Source organism: Lycorma delicatula, chromosome 4 (genome assembly GCF_047948215.1).
Source record: "Lycorma delicatula isolate Av1 chromosome 4, ASM4794821v1, whole genome shotgun sequence".
Lineage (NCBI taxonomy): Eukaryota > Metazoa > Arthropoda > Insecta > Hemiptera > Fulgoridae > Lycorma > Lycorma delicatula.
The window spans coordinates 147,342,439-147,362,567 of record NC_134458.1 but is presented as its reverse complement, the minus strand read 5'-3'; the positions used below and the strand labels follow the sequence as shown (position 1 = coordinate 147,362,567).

Below are 20,129 nucleotides of genomic sequence, written 5' to 3'. Positions count from 1 at the left end.
TAACAAAGTTATTGTACTTCAAACCTAAAAAACCTGTTTTTTATAACTAAATTTTTCTGTTTTATCTTGGATATCATTAAAACCACAGGAAATACAGTTCTGAGGCCTGTTTCATTTGATTTTTCAGGTCAAAAAACATAAGAAACCATAAAATTTATCTCTAATTTAGTACCTTAAATGTGGGATTTATAAGATTAAGTGTAATGATTATGAAGATATTTATATAGGTAAAACCAATAGATCATGTAAAGCCAGATTTTATGAACATTTTAGGCATTATAAAAAAAAAAAATTAGGCTTGTCTAATGTTGCAGATCACCTTATACACAATAAATATTCTATTACTGATGTTAATAATAATTTAGAAATATTAAAAATTAAAAAAGGAAACCTAAATAAAAATCTAGATGTTTTAGAAAAATATTATATGTATAAATATAAACAAAGATTCAACTTGATCAACTTACAGACAAATTTTGAGAAGATACACTCATAAAAGCTGCAATAGATAGCAGCACTTTCATAGATTTTTGTAAGATAATTATTTAAATAGTTCAGTACTACAGTATTTGGTTAGCCATATACATGTTTAAAAGTTTGTTTTTAATATGTTTTATTTAATAACTTCATATACTCTTGTATATGATCACAAATTTAATCGTTTAATATGTAATTTTATAAATATCATGCTATATTAATAGCATCTTTTAGAGATGCTTTTTGTTTCCTGCAGAATGCAAGATTTGATAATGCAGGATTTCACAAAAGTACTTTCATGAAAAATTGTAAATATACAAGTAAGGTAAGAGTTGTTTTATATCGCTGTACTTGGGTGGATTAAGTTGAATTATATATATTTGAATTTATATATATTTCAATATTATAGACATAAAGATTTGAAATTGGTGGAACTTATGTAAATGAGGCATTGATTTGGTTTTTGTTAAATTTAAAAAAAAATCTGTTGATGGTTAGAGAAAACAGTGTAATAGGTGACACAGTAGAAATGTCTGAAAAGTATTTTTTTTCTTACCTTTCCTTTTTATTGCCTTTTTTATTCTAATAATATTAAAAAAAAATTAAAATCATCTTTTGATCTTTCATGTTTTACTTGTTTGTATATTTTTGATGCAGTTATTTGCAGAACACATTTTCAGTTAGGATTATTATCATTTAGTGGAATGATGAATAAATAAAACATTTTTTCAACAAATTTTCTATTTTATAGTGGGAGTTGGCATTGCATTGACACTGTCTGGACAGATGCTCATACATAATACACTTGATTTATTATTTATACTGAAGTTAAAAAAAAAAAAAATAGAAGAATAAAAATAATATGAGAATATAGTGGAAGTATCTTCTAGACAAGTGGTTCTCAAACTTTTCTGTCGCAGTGCCCTTTTTCAATTAACATTTTTCCATGGCTCCCTACCCTAAGTAAAAGTATAACTACTCATAAGTAAGAGATAGTAATAAAAAACTTGTATATCTTCATTATTTTTTTACTTTATGAACATTAAATTAATAATTATTTTGTCTTGGTTCAGTTAATTATGAAACTTTTACAATATTTCGCGGCACCCTGTGAACAGGCTGCAGCTTCCCAGGGCGCTGCGGCGCACAGTTTGGGAATCACTGCTCTAGACCATTAATTCTCAAACTTTTTTGCCCACCACCTGCATTGAGAATCAACAATTTTTTAGCGCTCCCAAAATTTGTAAACTTACCATCTGTTAAAAATAATAATTGCAATTGCTGTTTTTAAATGTGGCATATCCTAGTTCTTAGTTTAAAGTTACATTTTAGTTTGAAGTATCAGAAAAACATAATTTTTGTTTGTTTTTTTTAATCAGCCATCGCCTTCCTAGACTACCAGAACGCCCCCAATTTCCTGTGGGCCTTCTCTACCACCTTCTCTGAAGCCCTCCAGTGCCCACAAAGGGGTGTTATCACCCACTTTGAAACTGAATGCTCTAGACAGTCAGTGTTACCCATTTTCCCTGATAAAACAGTGCTTACAGTATTGTTAATACTCTGAGTAATACATAATTTCATTGACATGCTGTCAGCTGTTAACTTCATTGACTTAACTTTCTTAGTCAATTATGATCTATAATTCAATTTCATGCTCTATTTCTATTTTTGCTTTATTAATTCAATTTTATTGTTTAGCTTAATCTTTTAAATTCATTAAAAAATGAGAAAGCTGAAAAAAATGAGTTCTGTTGAAATTAGTCAGTTGAAGGGAAAAGTGCAGGAATGCCTTAGTATTTACAGTAATGCACTCAATGATTTTTACCAAATTTCTTATACAGTATCAATAATAATAATAATAATAATAATTGTTTATTGTTTTGTGTATATTATATTATTGACATTTTTTCTTCTAAAATCACAATTAAAAACACGTTTTATAAATTGATATATGCACTAGTTTCACATTTACTTGAAATCATATTCATACTCACTGTACTTATTGCTATGCCACATCATTAATTTAATCATGAACAAAGATGAAATCTAAGAGATATCTAGACAATTTTTCCCTTAAATCTGGCTTCTCTGCTTTTTTAGTTTTTTGATATAAGATTTCCAAAGAATATATCTTTCTAAATAAATTTGTTATAAAAATTTATTTATCTATTTTGAAATTTTTAAAATGATGGCATGGGAATGATAACTTCATGACAACTTTTGATATTTTTTAAATTGATTTGTAATGAAGGTTATTTCAGATTAAAGATTAGTGACTGCTGTAATCTAACAAATTAAAATAAACCTTTAGCAATCTAGAATTGTTGGAAGAAAGGTGTTACAGATAACATCTACAAAAAATTTATAAACAAAATAATTATCAGAACAAGTTTTAACTCATAGTAATAATAATGATAAGTAAGATAAAAATACAAATGATGTCTTTAACATATTTGCATAGTATGGAAGAATAAAGTGTAGCATACAAATCAAATAAAATATTTTAATAATAATAAAAACACAAATCGGTACAATATAACCAAAATTTGCAAAATAAATTGTGATGTTTATGTATTGTTAAAATGAATCAGTTGTTCAAAATAATTTTATCAGATATGTTAAAGCATGTATAAATGAAAATTTAAAATTATCTGTGTATCTATGCATCTAATTTTTAACAAGCACAAATAACAGTGATAAAAAGTAGTTAAGAAATATTTTAGATTGTTAATATGATAGTGGAAGTAGTGTTAGGTTAGAACCGTTTGAAAAATATTGCCGTTATTAATTTTAATTCAGTTGTAAAATTATGAACCATTTAATAATTGATTAGCAGGGCAATTTATTAAAGTTGATGCTGCTTTAACAGAATACTTAAATTGTGTTATACAGATTATACTAATTTTACATTCTCAATTGAAGAATGCTAACATTGTTCATATTCAGGTGCAAATGTGATGAAAAAATAAATAAATATTTTATTGTAATCAGTACATAATGACATTATAGATATCATATCAGGATTGGGTAGGTCTGGTACTCCATGTATAAATTAAGAACAAGTCTCCCAACATTTGCCTGGATGGATCAAGGGAAACCACAGTAAAATCTTGATCAGAACACTATCAAAAAATACACAATTATTTATAAATTAAAAAATAGAGCTGATTAAAGTCAATATTATTAGTCAAATATTTAAATACAGAAATAATAATAATTAAATTTATGAAAATATTACATTTATAAAATAAATAACAATTCAGAAGGTACTAATGAAAATAAATTTGGCATACATTTATATATATATATTAAATAGAGATGGAAAACATTTCAGGTTTTTTTTTTTAGATTTTTTAATTTGTATTTGAAACTCACCAACAGAATGATATTGTTTCTGTAAAAAAATTTATCTTTAAATAAATTTGTTGGAAGATACTTCAGATACCAATAGTATATTAAAAGTGGCAATAGAAACATAATGTTCTTTTTTTAAGCTAAGGTTGTTGAGTTAAATCATCTGTATTGTTTTGGGATGCCAAAACAAAATATAATAATGTGTACAATAAATATAACAATGTTGTGGTTGTGTGTGTGTGTGTGTGTTATTTTACTGAAATTAATTTTTTTTAACATTCAAATTGATCCTCTCTTTTATTAAATTATATTTAAATTGTAATAAAATAAATCATCTAGTACAGAATACCTTAATTTTTGTATGAAAGTACTTTCACGGAATCCCACATCCTTAGTCATGATTGAAATAATTCAATTATTGCATAATAAAAATGATATATTTATCATTTATTTGATAATTTATGAGTGCTGCAATCTGTTACAATTTTTATAAGACTATCTTCTCAAACAATGTCTAATGGTTTATCAGACTGAGATAAATAAAAACAATTTTTTTTATTTTTAAGTAAAATAAAATAGTAATAAATAAAAAATTAATTAAAAATAGATAATAAATAGTATGTAAAATAGTAATTAACACTGGATATAAAATTTTTAACATTGTTTTAGTTTTAAAGGTTTTTATTTATACTTAAAAACAAGTTTTAATGTTTATCTGTGTATATATGTGTGTATATAAAATTAGAAATTACTAATTACATAATTAATATTTGCTGCCTAAAAAACTTTGTTCTAGTAGAACAATTTTGTTTTTTGTAACAGCAAATAGTTTTTTATTTTTTCAAGTGCTGTCTTATTACTAAATGCTGTATGTTTTAATAACAAAATAAAAACCCTTGCTATTGTTCTTAATTTTCCAGATTTATAGTGTGAAACATATGTTTCATACTATAAATTAAAAAATTAAAATCAATCTCCAGACATTTGTCTCATCTTTCTGAGAGATTTCTTATTCCAGTAGTAAAAAATGCTTTACTGTTGGTTTCTGAGATATTCCGCACCCTTGACCCACTCACTGTTGCCACTTGGTGCCCTGTAAAACTCTTAAGAGGACCAAAAATATAAAAGTCAGATAGTGCAGTATCAGAACTGTAAGGTGAATGCAGCAACACCTCCTGACCCAACCTTAAAATGGCTTCCAGTGTCTTTGGAGGGTATGGGAGTGAACATATCTTATAGAAAAATACATTTTTGGAGAGAGAACCAGGATTTTTCCTACTTATCGCAAGTTTCACTTTATTTTATAGCATGTCAAAATGGTACTAATCAGTGATTACCACAACAATTAGCCTTAACCCAACAAACAGGAGTTTCTCGAACATCATGTCTGTGTATACTTCACGGTTTACAAATGAAAGCCTGTTGTTTGAGTATCATGCAAAAGCCTGTCATTTGAGTGTTGTGCGAAAGCCTATTGTTTGAGTGTTGTGCATGAATTAAAACATGATAAGGGTAAATGAGTAAATTACTGCTAGTGGGTTTTACAGAATGTTAGCAAACAACACCTTAATCTTTTCTCTTCATTTCAACAGATGAAGCACGGTTCCAATAATCAGGCTATGTTAATTCTCAGAATATGTAGCACTGGGCTACACAAAACCCAAATGAAACCCACCAGAAACCAGTCCATGATTTAAAAATGATGTTTGGTGTACAATTTCTGGAAGCCGGATCATCGAACCAATGATCTTTGAGGAGACTGTTAATACCTATATCTATTACTAATACTAAACTATACTAGGTGGACAGTGGCGCCCAGTATGACAGTATATCATCCAGTGTATGAAATAACTGCTTAGGCTAACAGCTGTTTTAGTTAATTTATGTGTATCTTTCACATTATTTTCTCTGATAAACAGTATTAACAATTTTATTACATGTCAATTTATTCTTAATGACACTTGCAATCTTTTGGTTTATTTTAATGAAATGCAGTTTTGTATAGTTTTCCCTGATATTTTTTTGTGTTTATCTAACAAAAAATTATATATTATATTATTTATTTAAATAAAATTCATTGTAATTTAAATATTTACATCATTTGTACGCTTAGTTTACTTGATTTTATTATAATTTTTTACACAGTTTTATATTTATTTTTTACTATTCTCAGTAAAAGAATAAAAAGTAACTTGAAAAAAAGTAAAACTGAAAGAAAGTAACTTAAGTCAGCGTTTCTCAACCTTTCAGTATTTGTTACTGAATTTCCATCACACCCCCTCTCATACAATAACAATGTATACAGTAATAATATATTTTGAGTATTTTGACACTAAAGCTACACTACGACCTTAGTTACAAACCTTACAAATGACTAAGAATAAGTAAATTTATTGATGTTTTGCAACACCAATCCACTGCATTGACAAAACCAGAATTGATGCCTCTCTATTGCTCTCTGCCTTTCATCTGATGTCCACCATATCGGACATTCTCGTGGCTTTGCGAGAAGTTTCAATTTGTCTTTAATATTCTGAAACATATGCATGATTGTCTGCGCAAACGTATAAATGCTGCACCTCATTTAATTCCAGCCGGTCTCAGTCGAGCCGATCTTTCTATCACTATCGAATCTACTGTGAATGTGTATGTTGCAATTTGCGTGTTAATTGCAATTCATGGTATTAAATATTCATAGTAGTAGATGTATACAGAATCATAATAAATTTTTAAGTGGGCATAATGGAGCATTAGACGATAGTGAAGCATCAAGTGCACAGATGAGCATGGTTCTGAAAACAAAATCAAGAAAATATTCTCAAGAATACTTAAATTTTGGATTTACCAGTACTGAAGTAAATGAAGAAGAAAGGCTTCTATGTGTCATTTGCTCGAGTGCTTTACTTGACTCTTACAAAGTTTCATATAAAATAACCAGATGTAAAAAGCCTCGTCCCATTGACGAAGAGCTTATTTTGCCAGCTGCAATTGAGATTGTAGAAACTATATTTGGAGATAATTTTGCCAAACAACTGCAGTCCATACCCTTATTAAATAATACTTTTTCCCATCGAATTGGTGATATAGCTGAATTACAGCATCAGCTTTTTGGAAAGTTGCATGACAGATTGTTTTCAATTCACCTTGATGAGGCAACTAGCTATAAATATGCTCATTTCATTGCCTGTGTTATTTTGTGACGGTATGTCAGCAGCAGTAGAACTACTTTTCTGCAAACCAATAGAACTCAAAGTAACAGTACTCGCATTATTTGCTATTGCCTATTTCATTGCCTATGTTATTTTGTGATGGTATGTCAGCAGCAGTAGAACTACTTTTCTGCAAACCAATAGAACTCAAAGTAACAGTACTCGCATTATTTGCTACCTTAAATGATTTTATAAATGAGGCAAACATACAGTAGAAAAATTGCACCAGAATATGCACCGATAGCGTTCGTTCAATGATTGAAAAATTCCATAGTATACAAGCACTTGTGAAACAAAAATCTCCATTGTGTCTGGACACTTGCATTATCCATAGAGAAGCTCTGGCTTCCAAAGAAATAAGTCCTGGTCTGAATATTGTGTTAACGATGGTTGTAACCGATGTAAATTATATAAAAATTTGACCACTAAAATCAAGAATCTTCTGAACATTGTAAAAACTATGGTTACAGTATATTCAGTGTTCCTTGTTTATTGCGAGACAATAAAAAATGTGGGAAATTTTTGCAGTGTGTTTATGAATTAAGAGATGAAATTGCCATTTTTCTAGAAAAGGAAAACCGACTGGAAGTCAAGAAGTTTCAAGATGGTTTATTTGTGATAGAATTAAATACCTTGAATCTTCAACTCCGAGGAGCAAATACACATATGTTGGATATAAGTGATAAAGTTAATGCTTTTTGTAGAAAATTGGAATTATGGAGCAGAAATTTAAAGCAAAAAACCTAGAAATGTTTGCAAATGTAGATGAATGAGTTAAGACTTACAAGGTTGAAGAAAAACATGTGAAAGTTGTTTATGTAACCACTGAAAATTATTTAGCCATGCTGGCAAAGAATTTTAAAAAGTATTTTCTTGCTGACAACTTGGTAGCAAATTATGAGTTGGTTAGGGATCTATTTCAAAATACTCTTAAAGGGCTTCCAACTGCTAAAGAAGAAATCTTCATAGATCTCATGGCAAGTGGCAAAATCAAAAGATAATTTAGTAATAAATCACTGTTTGAATTCTGGGCAGGGGTGGATGATGAGTTTTCTGCACGAAAACAAGAACATTTCGTATATTACCATTTTCAACATCCTACCTTTGCAAAACCAGATTTTCTGCAGTGGCTGTTTTGAAGACAAAATATAGATTTCAGCTAAATATAGAAAAAGAATTCATAGTGTCTATTTCTAATATTAAACTTTCTTCGAAAAACTTTCCTTTGTAAGGCAGGCCCAAGGGAGTCATTAATAATTATTAAACTTGTTTTAAATTTAGTACTGATAAGTTAATTATTAAATACGTTGTGCAGTACTGAAATAATCTTATTTGAAAGTGTATTATGTCAGTGTAAATGAGTATTTTATTTTATTATGTCAGAATGTATTTTTTTTTTTGCTTTCCTTTCAGTAAGTTAATACATTTTTTAATAATATTTTCTTTTCGATATCCTTGTACCCCCCATTTAGTCTTATCATGCCCCCCAGGGGGGCTGCCCTACAGGTTGAGAAACACTGACTTAACGTATTAATTATATTTATTTATTAAACTAATAAGCTTTAATATGTATTAGAAGTAATTTTATGAATTATAACAGCTAAATATCAAATAAAACAAAAACACCAAATTTACCATATAAAATATTGAGCCTTATCTTGCAAAGAAAAAAAGGACTGCAAAGGATTAAGATAATCAAATTTATATATTTTGTTTTTTAAAACTTTGTTTTATAAAATATTTTTCATTATATAAAAAAATAATCAGTTTTAATATTAAGACAAAAGGGGATTAAATATAATCTTATTAAAAGATATGCATTTGTTTTAATTTGTGTACATGGTTGGTTATAATCAGTAGAAATTATTCTGATGTTAGGGACTTTTTAGGATTAAAGAGTTACATTAATTTTTTTTTTTTTTAGTGTTCTCTTTAGTAATTTTATAATAATGAAGTTCCTTTCTATTCTAATTGTTAGTAACACTGGTCAACATAAAATTTGGAACTGAAAAAGGAGTAGGTGTTCCATATGTAGTATTTTATATGCTGAATCTGAATTTGTATAACAAAACAACCCATCACGTAACATTCTTAAGTTACAGCCCCTTAAATTTATTTGTTCCATCATTTGTGGAACAAACAATACAAATTAGTTAGTCACTTATGTATGTTTGCTTATTCGCATCTGATTTTTTATTCCGATGCATACTGTAGATCTACATTTGATACATAACAGTCGAATGATGTCATTTTACGTCAAGCTAGACATGTATAGACATGTCAGTAAATCAAGTAATGAGTAATTCAACATGATGAAATTTTCTTCATTATGAGTTCAGCTCTTGGTATGACTTGCTGTGTTCTTTACTTGTGGTGGTTGTTTTATCATACAAATATTATTAAAGACTGTTTCATGAGTGATGCCATAAATTCAGTGAAAGATTTTTATGACAGAAAAACTTTTGGTATTATTTTATTGAACATCAAGATTTCTTAAAATAACAAACCTTGTGTGTATGTGTTTTGCGCTGTGTTTTATTGCATTCCATGGTGAAACAATTTTATGAAGTATTTTAAGTATTTATAAATTAGAACTTTATTATTTTTATAATTAAGTAAGTGTAATATTTCAATTTACTTTCATTCATTAAAACATTTTAAATTTTACAATGAATAAAAATCGGATTTGTAAAAATTCAACAAATATTTTTTGTTACATTTGTGGAGAATTCACCATGAAAAGTCAATGGAAATCAGTATCGAATCTGCTGAAAACAGCTTACAAACATTATTTTGACTATCCCTTGGGAGACCAAGATAAATCCTGGGCTCCACATTTAGCATGCATCAAGTGCTATGTTAAACTAACCCAGTCGTTTAAAGGAAAAGAAGAGCATTTGCCTTTTGGCGTACCTATGATTTGACGAGAGCCTGGTAACCATTATGATGACTGCTATTTTTACTTAACAAATATTACTGGTTTCAATTCAAACAATAAAAGTACTATTGCTTACCCAAATCCTCGTTCAGCCATGAGACCAGTACTTCATGGTGTTGATTTACCAATTCCGATTACTCCAACTTCTTGGAAAGAAATTTCTGATTCCCTAGAAGACTCAACCGATGAATCCTCAACTTCAATAGATATTAATTATATTCCAGAAGAATCAAATACTGAACTTCACCTAATCTCACACAAGCAGAACTGAGCAACTTAATTTGTATTTGTTGAAACAACATGCAGATCTCCAAGGTTCACGTCTTAAAGAACAGAATTTTTTTGAAGAACATAAAGGAAAATGTTACCAATGTTCCCCTTGTCGAAGTAGATCGTATTATTTTACCACTTCTACACATAAAACTACTAGGCCTGATGAAGAATTTTGTAAAAGCATTAGATAAAGATGGAGAAAACTTTAAATATTTAACTGAGGTTTTTTCATAATTAAGAAAAGTCAAATTAAAAGAGAGGATATTCATCGGGCCACAAATAAGAAAATTAATTCGTGAAAACATATTTGACAGCAAACTAAAGCACTAGCAGCATGGAAGTCATTTAAAGATGTTGTTACTGGTTTTATTGGATACAAAAAAGCTGAAAACCATGATCAGCTTATAAATGAACTCTTAGTGAAGTTCAAAATTTAGGCTGCAGAATATCATTGAAAATTCAGTTTTTACATTCTCATTTGGACTTTTTCCCTTTAAACATGGGTGACATCGGCGACGAACAAGGAGAAAGGTTCTACCAAGATATATTGCAGATGGAACAACGTTATCAAGGTAGATGGGATAAATCTACGATGTGTGACTACTGATGATGAAAAGAGAAGACTTCACTGAAAACAAAAAGAAAAAAAACAAATTAAGATAAACGTAAATGTCTGCAAAATAAAAGTAGAAATTTTAATTGTAATAATTCTTATTTTTGTATTTTATTATTTAAGAAGTTTCTCAATATTTTAAAAGATCATAACTAAAATTCTGAGGGTGATGAAGAAAAACTGATTTCATTTTAAAATTTAGCATAAAAAAATACATTCAAATTCAACTACTTCTACCTGTTCCAAATTATTAATTTTTTTTTTTGTTGACCTATGTAATTATACTTTATTTGATCTTTCACCTGTTATTATATTTCATATTTCCAAATCGTTTTCTCATTTATACTATTAGTATATCATATAAAGTTATGAAAAGTAAAAATAAACTTAACAAGAAAATAGTTTTTCCTTCAGGACATCTTTGTTGTTCTGATTACCTTTGATTTTTCCCATGAAAGGGTTTAAAAGTTATAAAAGATGTGAATTCTTTTATTATCTCTTTGCAATCTGTGATTTTTCTGTACATAAAAATAATAGTTATGCAATTTATTTAATAATCTATTATACTCAGGATTATATCAAATGATCTTACCATACTGTTATTGCCTCTAGATAGTTGAATTGACTCTGTTGACTTTTTAAAGCAGATTTCTGGATTAGAATTTATTTTTCATATATTTTTAGATGGCTTTCTTCTGGAATATCTAATAAACTTTTACTCGCACTTGTAAATCACAATTGTTTTTCCCATTTTCTTATATTTTGTCAGTTGTATTTCTAATTGTAAGATTGGTGTCATGTAAAACCAAGTTGAAAAATTTGTAATTTTTTTATATCCTCATAAATTATGTGAGTGTCTTGTATAAGAATAATTTTATTTCTTTTTAATCACTCTTTATTGCAGATTTTTGTTTAATATTTATTCTATTTTTAGATTACTTTGTTTAAATTTCCTTTTTTTTAAGTATTATTTTATGTTCTTTGTATGATTTAGATGGGACCAGTTTGGTCACAACAGTTTTTACCCACTGGAGAACACTTGAGAGTTGTTCGTTTTTTGATTAAACATCTACATTATTTTGCTAACAGTCTAGTAGATGATTCAAGTGTTATGGATGAATTAAAAAGGTATACAGATTAATTAAAAAGTGTATTTAATATTGCCATTAATTTTGAATTGAAAAGATTATAATCCTTTAAGTCTAATAAGAATTTTTTTTTGTAGTTAGCAATAAAGAATGTTTATCCTCTAGACTTTAAGTATATGTTTTTATGCTTCATTTACAAGTATTTCTGATATGTGACATAAGTTTTTACAATACCATAATTGAATTAATTCGGACAGGTTAGAACACCATTTTAGTGGAAGTTTCAGCATCACAGGTTTGTAAACATTCTAATAGCCTGGGATGTGGTATCAATAGTTGTATCAGTCCTATCTACTGTAAGGTACATGGTATGATTTGTAAACTTTGAACACAGTTCACTGAGATTTATGGATAATTATATAATGTACTTGTATATAAAAGCCGTGATCAAAAAAATAACAAGAAATTTAATTTTTATCAAAAAGAATGTACGTTTGATTAAAAATATTGATACATGTTTCTGATTACAACTTGAATGTAGCAAAATCCTTTTTCTACTTTTGTTTTCTTTTTTTATTTTTAACCAGCTAATCTGAAATCAGTTTTAGGATTACTCTTGTATATTACAAATTATATATTTATTTATTCCCCTCAATAATTATCTGCTGACATCCAGTTAAATTTACCCTCCTATTTTAAAAAAAATCTTTTATTTCATGAATAATCAATTTTTCAGTTTGTGAAAAATGCGAGCCTGAACAGTATTTGAACCCGTTGAAAAGTAGACATTACTACTCTGCATTAGAGTTCTGTAACATTGTGTGTTGAAATGAACTCTTCTACAAATTAAGACACAAAATTAGAATTAAAATTGATTCTGATATCTTTAGAAATAGAATAATGGCTAATAATTCATATAATATTATGTTGGATTAATCAGATCATCTTGTTTATTTGCATCCTAGAATACAACTTTTAAACCATTCTTTAAAAACTGCCCTTATTTGATGTACAGTTTTCATTTTTTAAGTTTTTTTAAAATTTATTATCTGTTAGAAAGACATAGGGGTTGAAGTGAATAAAACATAGCAACTTCATAGTATAATCTAGGGTATAGTGATGGCTTTAAGTAAAATCAAACTGAATAAACAAACTCTACATCTAGGTAGTTATGTCTACCCTGACAGGAGTGGTATCCAGAAAAACTAAAGATACAACTACAGGTAGTTGTAACTATAGTGTAGCAGTAACTGTCATTCATGTTGCAACTTGTTCTTTGTTACCTCTGCCTCTCACCTCACACTGCCCCTTCCTCTATGTTAATCGTAGCTCAGTGATGCAGTCTTAGTTTGTAAGAGGAAGATTTTTTATTGTTCTAGAACACTCATGTTATTTAATATGTTGTCATGTGAAGATGAAGAGGATGTTACGAACACTGTAGGTAGATATTTATTTGTCAAATTACTCACAGGACATCCAGTGTTTTTGGAAAAGTCAAGAGGGCCAAAAGTTATTAATGAAAAAAAGATGTGGGAAGAGTATGTAGCATATATCTCCAAGGTTCTGAGATTGAAATCTTCACAACCCAAATGAAGAAAATGCTATAAAACATGAAGACAAATAAAAAAGAAAACTGATAAAAAAACAGCAGGAAACAAAAAGATCAAATTTAAAGATTGGAAAAAATGTTTTAATTAAAATTGGTGAAACAGAAATCCAGTTTTCACCAAAGTGCATGGAAGTATTTCCCTTGGGGTACCACAACGAACTGAAGATAACACCTTCATGTCTAATAGCAACGAAGAATGCAGTGACCGTCCAACATCTTCAATTAATGAGTTTACATCTTCTGAAGTTATACAGCAGGTGAATACCATAACTGCAAAGTCTTATGTAAGAGCCAGTATGAAGACCTGCAAAAATGAAGAAATTAAAGACTTATCAACTCCTCAGTTGCAGAGGCTGGTCTTGTTGCAGCATTGTTTTCATGTATCTCTCTGCCAACTTCCTGTTCATGGAACTAATCTTCCTCTCCACCTTCTTCCAAGTCCTTGAAATCAAATAAGTCTTTAAGGTGTTTGGTGATATTGTGAAGCACAGCACAGCTCACTGTTACTTTTGGTACCCTTTGTAAGGATATTTGCACGCAGTTACCAAGGATTGGGAACCTCTGTTTGAGCTGACCTAATATTCTTTCTATTATGACTCATTCTTTAGTGTATTTGTTGTTAAATCGATGTTGAATGTCGCCTCCAGGTGTCTTAAATGGCATGATCAGCCACAGAGGTATACCATAGCCGGAGCGCCTAGCAAAGAAGCAGTGATGTCATATTGGGAGATTATGTTCTGAATAACACTCCTTGTCCATATTCTTGCACAGAGCCCAGCCACTCGGTACTAATGCTCACAAACGTTTCCTCTGCATCACACAGCCTGAACATGTACACTGGCGTAATCCATGTGATTAAAATATTTGTCCCTGAACACTGATGGTTTTTATATCTTTATGTGGGTGCAATCTAATGCTATCAGTTTGTAAATGATAGTGCTAGCCACAGTAAATTTGCATTGTTCATTTGTTTTATTCATTTGTGCTGTACTGGGAAAATGAATCCAGTAATGTATTTTTGAAAAAAAAAATTCCAAGAATATCACCTATAACATTATTAATACTTTTATACATTGTTGATCGGTCTACTCCAAAATCTTCTGCTACTCCACTCTGAAATCCAGGATCAACAGTATAATGTAAAAATATTTCCATGTGATTTCTTCGGGTTAGTGCTTTTCCCCAAGTTTCATCACTATTTGGCTTAAATTCTGGAGTTAGAAAATCAGTACTTTCAGTTTCAAAATGCATCAGTTTCTTGTGTCTACTCATAACTCTTCTTTCTCTATGTATTTTCCCCTTCCTCGCATCCATGAACATTGCTATGTCAATGACTACTGACAAAGTGGAATGTGCTTACCTCAGACTCTGAAATAATGAAGTTGTAACTATATGTAAGTAGTTGTATCTTTACTTTATTCAAATCAAAAGTGAAATTATAACTACCTTTCCAGAAAAATGAAGTTGTAACTATAGGGGATAGTTGTAACTTACTTTTATTCCCACCAAAGGTATTACAACTTAGAAATACCGTAGTGGTAGCATCCACTCCCTTTTATTCACTTTACCTATGATTTCTGAAAGTTTCTAAGATGGCTGGGATGTGTTTTATTTTATGTTCATCTGGCCAGGAGGTTTTGTTGATTAGAACCCAACAACAAATGGTGGTCAGCTGGGTTGCATTTCTAAACCTTCCTATTGGAAAGAAAAGTGTGTAATTTTCTTTGTCTTCTCTGACATATGTCTTGCTTTCGTGGTGATACATTAATTAATGTTAGTGTAAAGCAAAAAATTTTTAATATCTTACAAAAAAACCTATTTTTTAGCTGTTATACAACAAATAATAAAAACAGTCAGTAAGAACTTAATAAACAAACTATTCTACAATCAGAATGTATTGTATTTCAGAAACATCTGCCTGCTGACACAGTCACATTGACTTCAAGCTGTGAATTTTTTCAAACATTTTATTTTATTTTATTTTATTGTAAGTGTTGTAGAGTATTACATTTGAATGTGATTAAATTTGTTGTTTTGGTAATATAATTACATATTACACGTGTAATTATACACTTATATTGTGATTAAGGATTTCCTTAATCATATTATAAGCAAAACATTGTTTGTAACATTTGTGTTATGTGCAAAACATTATTAAAAAAGTAGATACTTTTTCAATAATGTTTTGCAGTTCTTTTATATTCTATTGCCTGATAAAATAATATTATCAAATTTGAGGGTAAGTATCTTGGAAGGGGATTTTCAAATTTTCATAAAATGTTTATAAAAATCTAACTTATTCAGTTTCATATTTTTTGATTGCTCTAAAATTTTTTTTAAGGTAATTTTATTTCAACATATTTTTAAGTAAATCAAAAAGAAAAAAGAGCCTGATTTTAGAGCTTTATTTCAAAAGATATAACTGATGATGAAATCCATTACTGTATTTTTCAAATTTTGAATAATTATTTAATATTTAAGTGGATATACCAAATAACAAATCAGTAACCTATTTCTACTTGCATTTTTTTAATATGTTTTTGAATGCTTGTTTTTTATCTTCACAACTTCATAACTCAGAGACATTGAATGCATTGTGTTGATTTTTTATTACAATTTTTTTTGTTTTTTTATTACATAATGGAGTAAAGGAGTAGTGTGATGTGAGATTCCTTTTGGACTCCTCTCTGGTTGTTATTAACCTGCCTAATAAAAAATGAAAAATAGTTGCATATAAGGTTAGTTATAGAATTTGCAAGTTAAAACAGCCCAACACAAGGTTTTCAGAATCAGAACTCTAAAATCAAATTCTGTGTTTTGGACTTAATTAAATAAAAATCTCTAAAAATATATCTGAAAATATTTTAAAGGCAATCAATAATCGTGAAACTGAGACATGAAAGGTTTTATATAAATAGTACTGCAGTAGGAATTAGTGAGGTGAGGTGGAAAGAGGAAGGCGACTTTTGGTCAGGTGATTTTAGAATAATTAACTCAGCTTCAAATAATGGGCAGGCAGGAGTAGGTTTCATAATGAACAAGAAGATAGGGAAGAAAGTAGAGTATTTCAAAATGCATAGCCATAGAATCATTGTAATAAGGATAAAATCAAAACCTAAACCGACAACGATTGTTAACGTCTATATGCCTACAAGCGCCCATGATGATGATGAGGTAGAGTGTGTATACGAAGAGATTGATGAACCAATTAAACACGTAAAAGGAGATGAAAATTTAATAATAGTTGGAGATTGGAATGAAAGCATTGGATAAGGCAAGGAAGTTAATATAGTGGGTGAATACAGGTTGGGCAAAAGGAATGAAAGAGGGGACCGACTTATAGAGTTTTGCACGAAGTATAATTTAGTAATTGCCAACACCCAATTTAAAAATCGTAATAGAAGAATATACACTTGGAAAAAGCCAGGCGATACTGCAAGGTATCAGATAGATTATATCATGGTTAAGCAAAGATTTAGAAGTCAACTCGTTGACTGCAAAACTTACTCTGGAGCAGACATTGATAGCGACCATAATTTGGTAATAATGAAATGTAGATTGGGGTTTAAAAACCTGAAGAAAAGGTGTCAGATGAATCGGTGGAATTTAGAGAAGCTTGAGGAAGAGGAGGTAAAGAAGATTTTTGAGGAGGACATCGCAAGAGGTCTGAGTAGAAAAGATAAGGTAGAAAATGTAGAAGAAAAATGGGAGAATGTTAAAAAGGAAATTCTTAAATCAGCAGAAGCAGACTTAGGCGGAATAAAGAGAACTGGTAGAAAACCTTGGGTTTCAGACGATATATTGCAGCTGATGGATGAACGTAGAAAATATAAGAATGCTAGTGATGAAGAAAGTAAAAGGAACTATCGGCAATTAAGAAATGCTATAAACAGGAAGTGCAAACTGGCGAAAGAAGAGTGGATTAAAGAAAAGTGTTCAGAAGTGGAAAGAGAAATGAACATTGGTAAAATAGACGGAGCATACAGGAAAGTTAAGGAAAATTTTGGGGTACATAAATTAAAATCTAATAATGTGTTAAACAAAGATGGTATACCAATATATAATACGAAAGGTAAAGTCGATAGATGGGTGGAACATATTGAAGAGTTATACGGAGGAAATGAATTAGAAAATGGTGTTATAGAGGAAGAAGAGGAAGTTGAGGAGGATGAAATGGGAGAAACAATACTGAGATCTGAATTTAAGAGAGCATTAAAAGATTTAAATGGCAGAAAGGCTCCTGGAATAGACAGAATACCTGTAGAATTACTGCGCAGTGCAGGTGAGGAAGCGATTGATAGATTATACAAACTGGTGTGTAATATTTATGAAAAAGGGGAATTTCCGTCAGACTTCAAAAAAAGTGTTATAGTCATGATACCAAAGAAAGCAGGGGTCGATAAATGTGAAGAATATAGAACAATTAGTTTAACTAGTCATGCATCAAAAATCTTAACTAGAATTCTATACAGAAGAATTGAGAGGAGAGTGGAAGGAGTGTTAGGGAAGACCAATTTGGTTTCAAGAAAAGTATAGGGACAAGGGAAGCAATTTTAGCGCTCAGATTAATAGTAGAAGGAAGATTAAAGAAAAACAAACCAACATACTTGGCGTTTATAGACCTAGAAAAGGCATTCGATAACATAGACTGGAATAAAATGTTCAGCATTTTAAAAAAATTAGGGTTCAAATACAGAGATAGAAGAACAATTGCTAACGTGTACAGGAACCAAACAGCAACAGTAATAATTGAAGAACATAAGAAAGAAGCCGTAATAAGAAAGGGAGTCCGACAAGGATGTTCCCTATCTCCGTTTTAATCTTTACATGGAACTAGCAGTTAATGATGTTAAAGAACAATTTAGATTCGGAGTAACAGTACAAGGTGAAAAGATAAAGATGCTACGATTTGCTGATGATATAGTAATTCTAGCCGAGAGTAAAAAGGATTTAGAAGAAACAATGAACGGCATAGATGAAGTCCTACGCAAGAACTATCGCATGAAAATCAAACAGGAACAAAACAAAAGTAATGAAATGTAGTAGAAAAAACAAAGATGGACCACTGAATGTGAAAATAGGAGGAGAAAAGATTATGGAGGTAGAAGAATTTTGTTATTTGGGAAGTAGAACTACTAAAGATGGACGAAGCAGGAGCGATATAAAATGCCGAATAGCACAAGCGAAACAAGCCTTCAGTAAGAAATATAATTTGTTTACATCAAAAATTAATTTAAATGTCAGGAAAAGATTTTTGAAAGTATATGTTTGGAGTGTCGCTTTATATGGAAGTGAAACTTGGACAATCGGAGTATCTGTGAAGAAAAGATTAGAAGCTTTTGAAATATGGTGCTATAGGAGAATGTCAAAAAATGGGTGGATAAAGTGACAAATGAAGAGATATTTCGGCAAATAGATGAAGAAAGAAGCATTTGGAAAAATATAGTTAAAAGAAGAGACAGACTTATAGGCCACGTACTAAGGCATCCTGGAATAGTCGCTTTAATATTGGAAGGACAGGTAGAAGGAAAAAATTGTGTAGGCAGGCCACGTTTGGAATATGTAAAACAAATTGTTAGGGTTGTAGGATGTAGAGGGTATACTGAAATGAAACGACTAGCACTAGATAGGGAATCTTGGAGAGCTGCATCAAACCAGTCAAATGACAAGACAAAAAAAAAGTACTTTATGAAAATCTGTTGGTCTATTTGTAATATTAACTTTTACACTTTGCCATATATACTAATAAGATAGCAATTTGAATATGTATTTATATTTGGAAATTCTATATAATTAATTTCCTTCAGAACATCAAATAAATAATATTTACAAAGAATAAGAACTGGGACAAAATGAAAAAAAATGAACTAATTTAGTCTGTGCGAATTTTTCTGTAAAAAAAAAGTACAAATGTTTTACATTGTCATGTAAATTAAACTAATCTTTAAATAGAACAAAAAAAGAGCCGTAAATGTTACATTTAAAATAATTGTTTAAAGGAAAAACAATAAAGAGCAGTCTTAAACTGCAAAAGAAATGTTTAAGGGAAATAAACGGAAAATTTGGAAGGAGGGTAGATCTAATAAAATTCTAAGAATGATGGAAAAATAGAGATGGAAAGTTGTCATTGATCTAACCCATGGTAATCTGATGGATTTTGGATTGCAACTATTTAACTTTAATATAGATAAAACAATTGCATCATGGTTCTTAAAAGGGTTGTTTGGAAAGTTCTCAGCATGATACAGAGATGGTGCAAGTATGACCAAATGACTTTGACATTTGTCAAATATGATCATTAGATGGTGTGCTGCAAGATTTCAGATGCTTACATTTAGGTACTTGTTTGTAGCAATCCAGTAAAGCGAACAAGTTTTGATGTTTTTTGAAAAATGGTTAAATTAAAGTTCAAGATATTGTAAAGGCTAAATCTTTATTTTAAAAGGTTTAACCTTGATGGACGTACAAAAAGAGTTACATTCCAGTTGGAAGGATTCTTCCATCTTGTTTTCGACAGTAAAAAAGTGGGCTGCCGAATTTAATTATGACCATGCATTCATTCAACATG

The 20,129-nt window shown here is 29.8% G+C and overlaps 1 protein-coding gene across 5 annotated transcripts in view; it reads left to right on the top strand.

Annotated features, from left to right (window-relative positions):
* Positions 1–20,129, top strand: part of LOC142323936 (sphingomyelin phosphodiesterase 4-like) — a 115,926-nt gene that overhangs the window by 56,130 nt on the left and 39,667 nt on the right. For all 5 annotated transcript variants that reach the window (XM_075364325.1, XM_075364322.1, XM_075364321.1 and 2 more), the window contains one exon: positions 11,859–11,992. In XM_075364325.1, the coding sequence (XP_075220440.1) occupies positions 11,859–11,992 (134 nt within the window). The remainder of the gene's footprint in view (positions 1–11,858; positions 11,993–20,129) is intronic.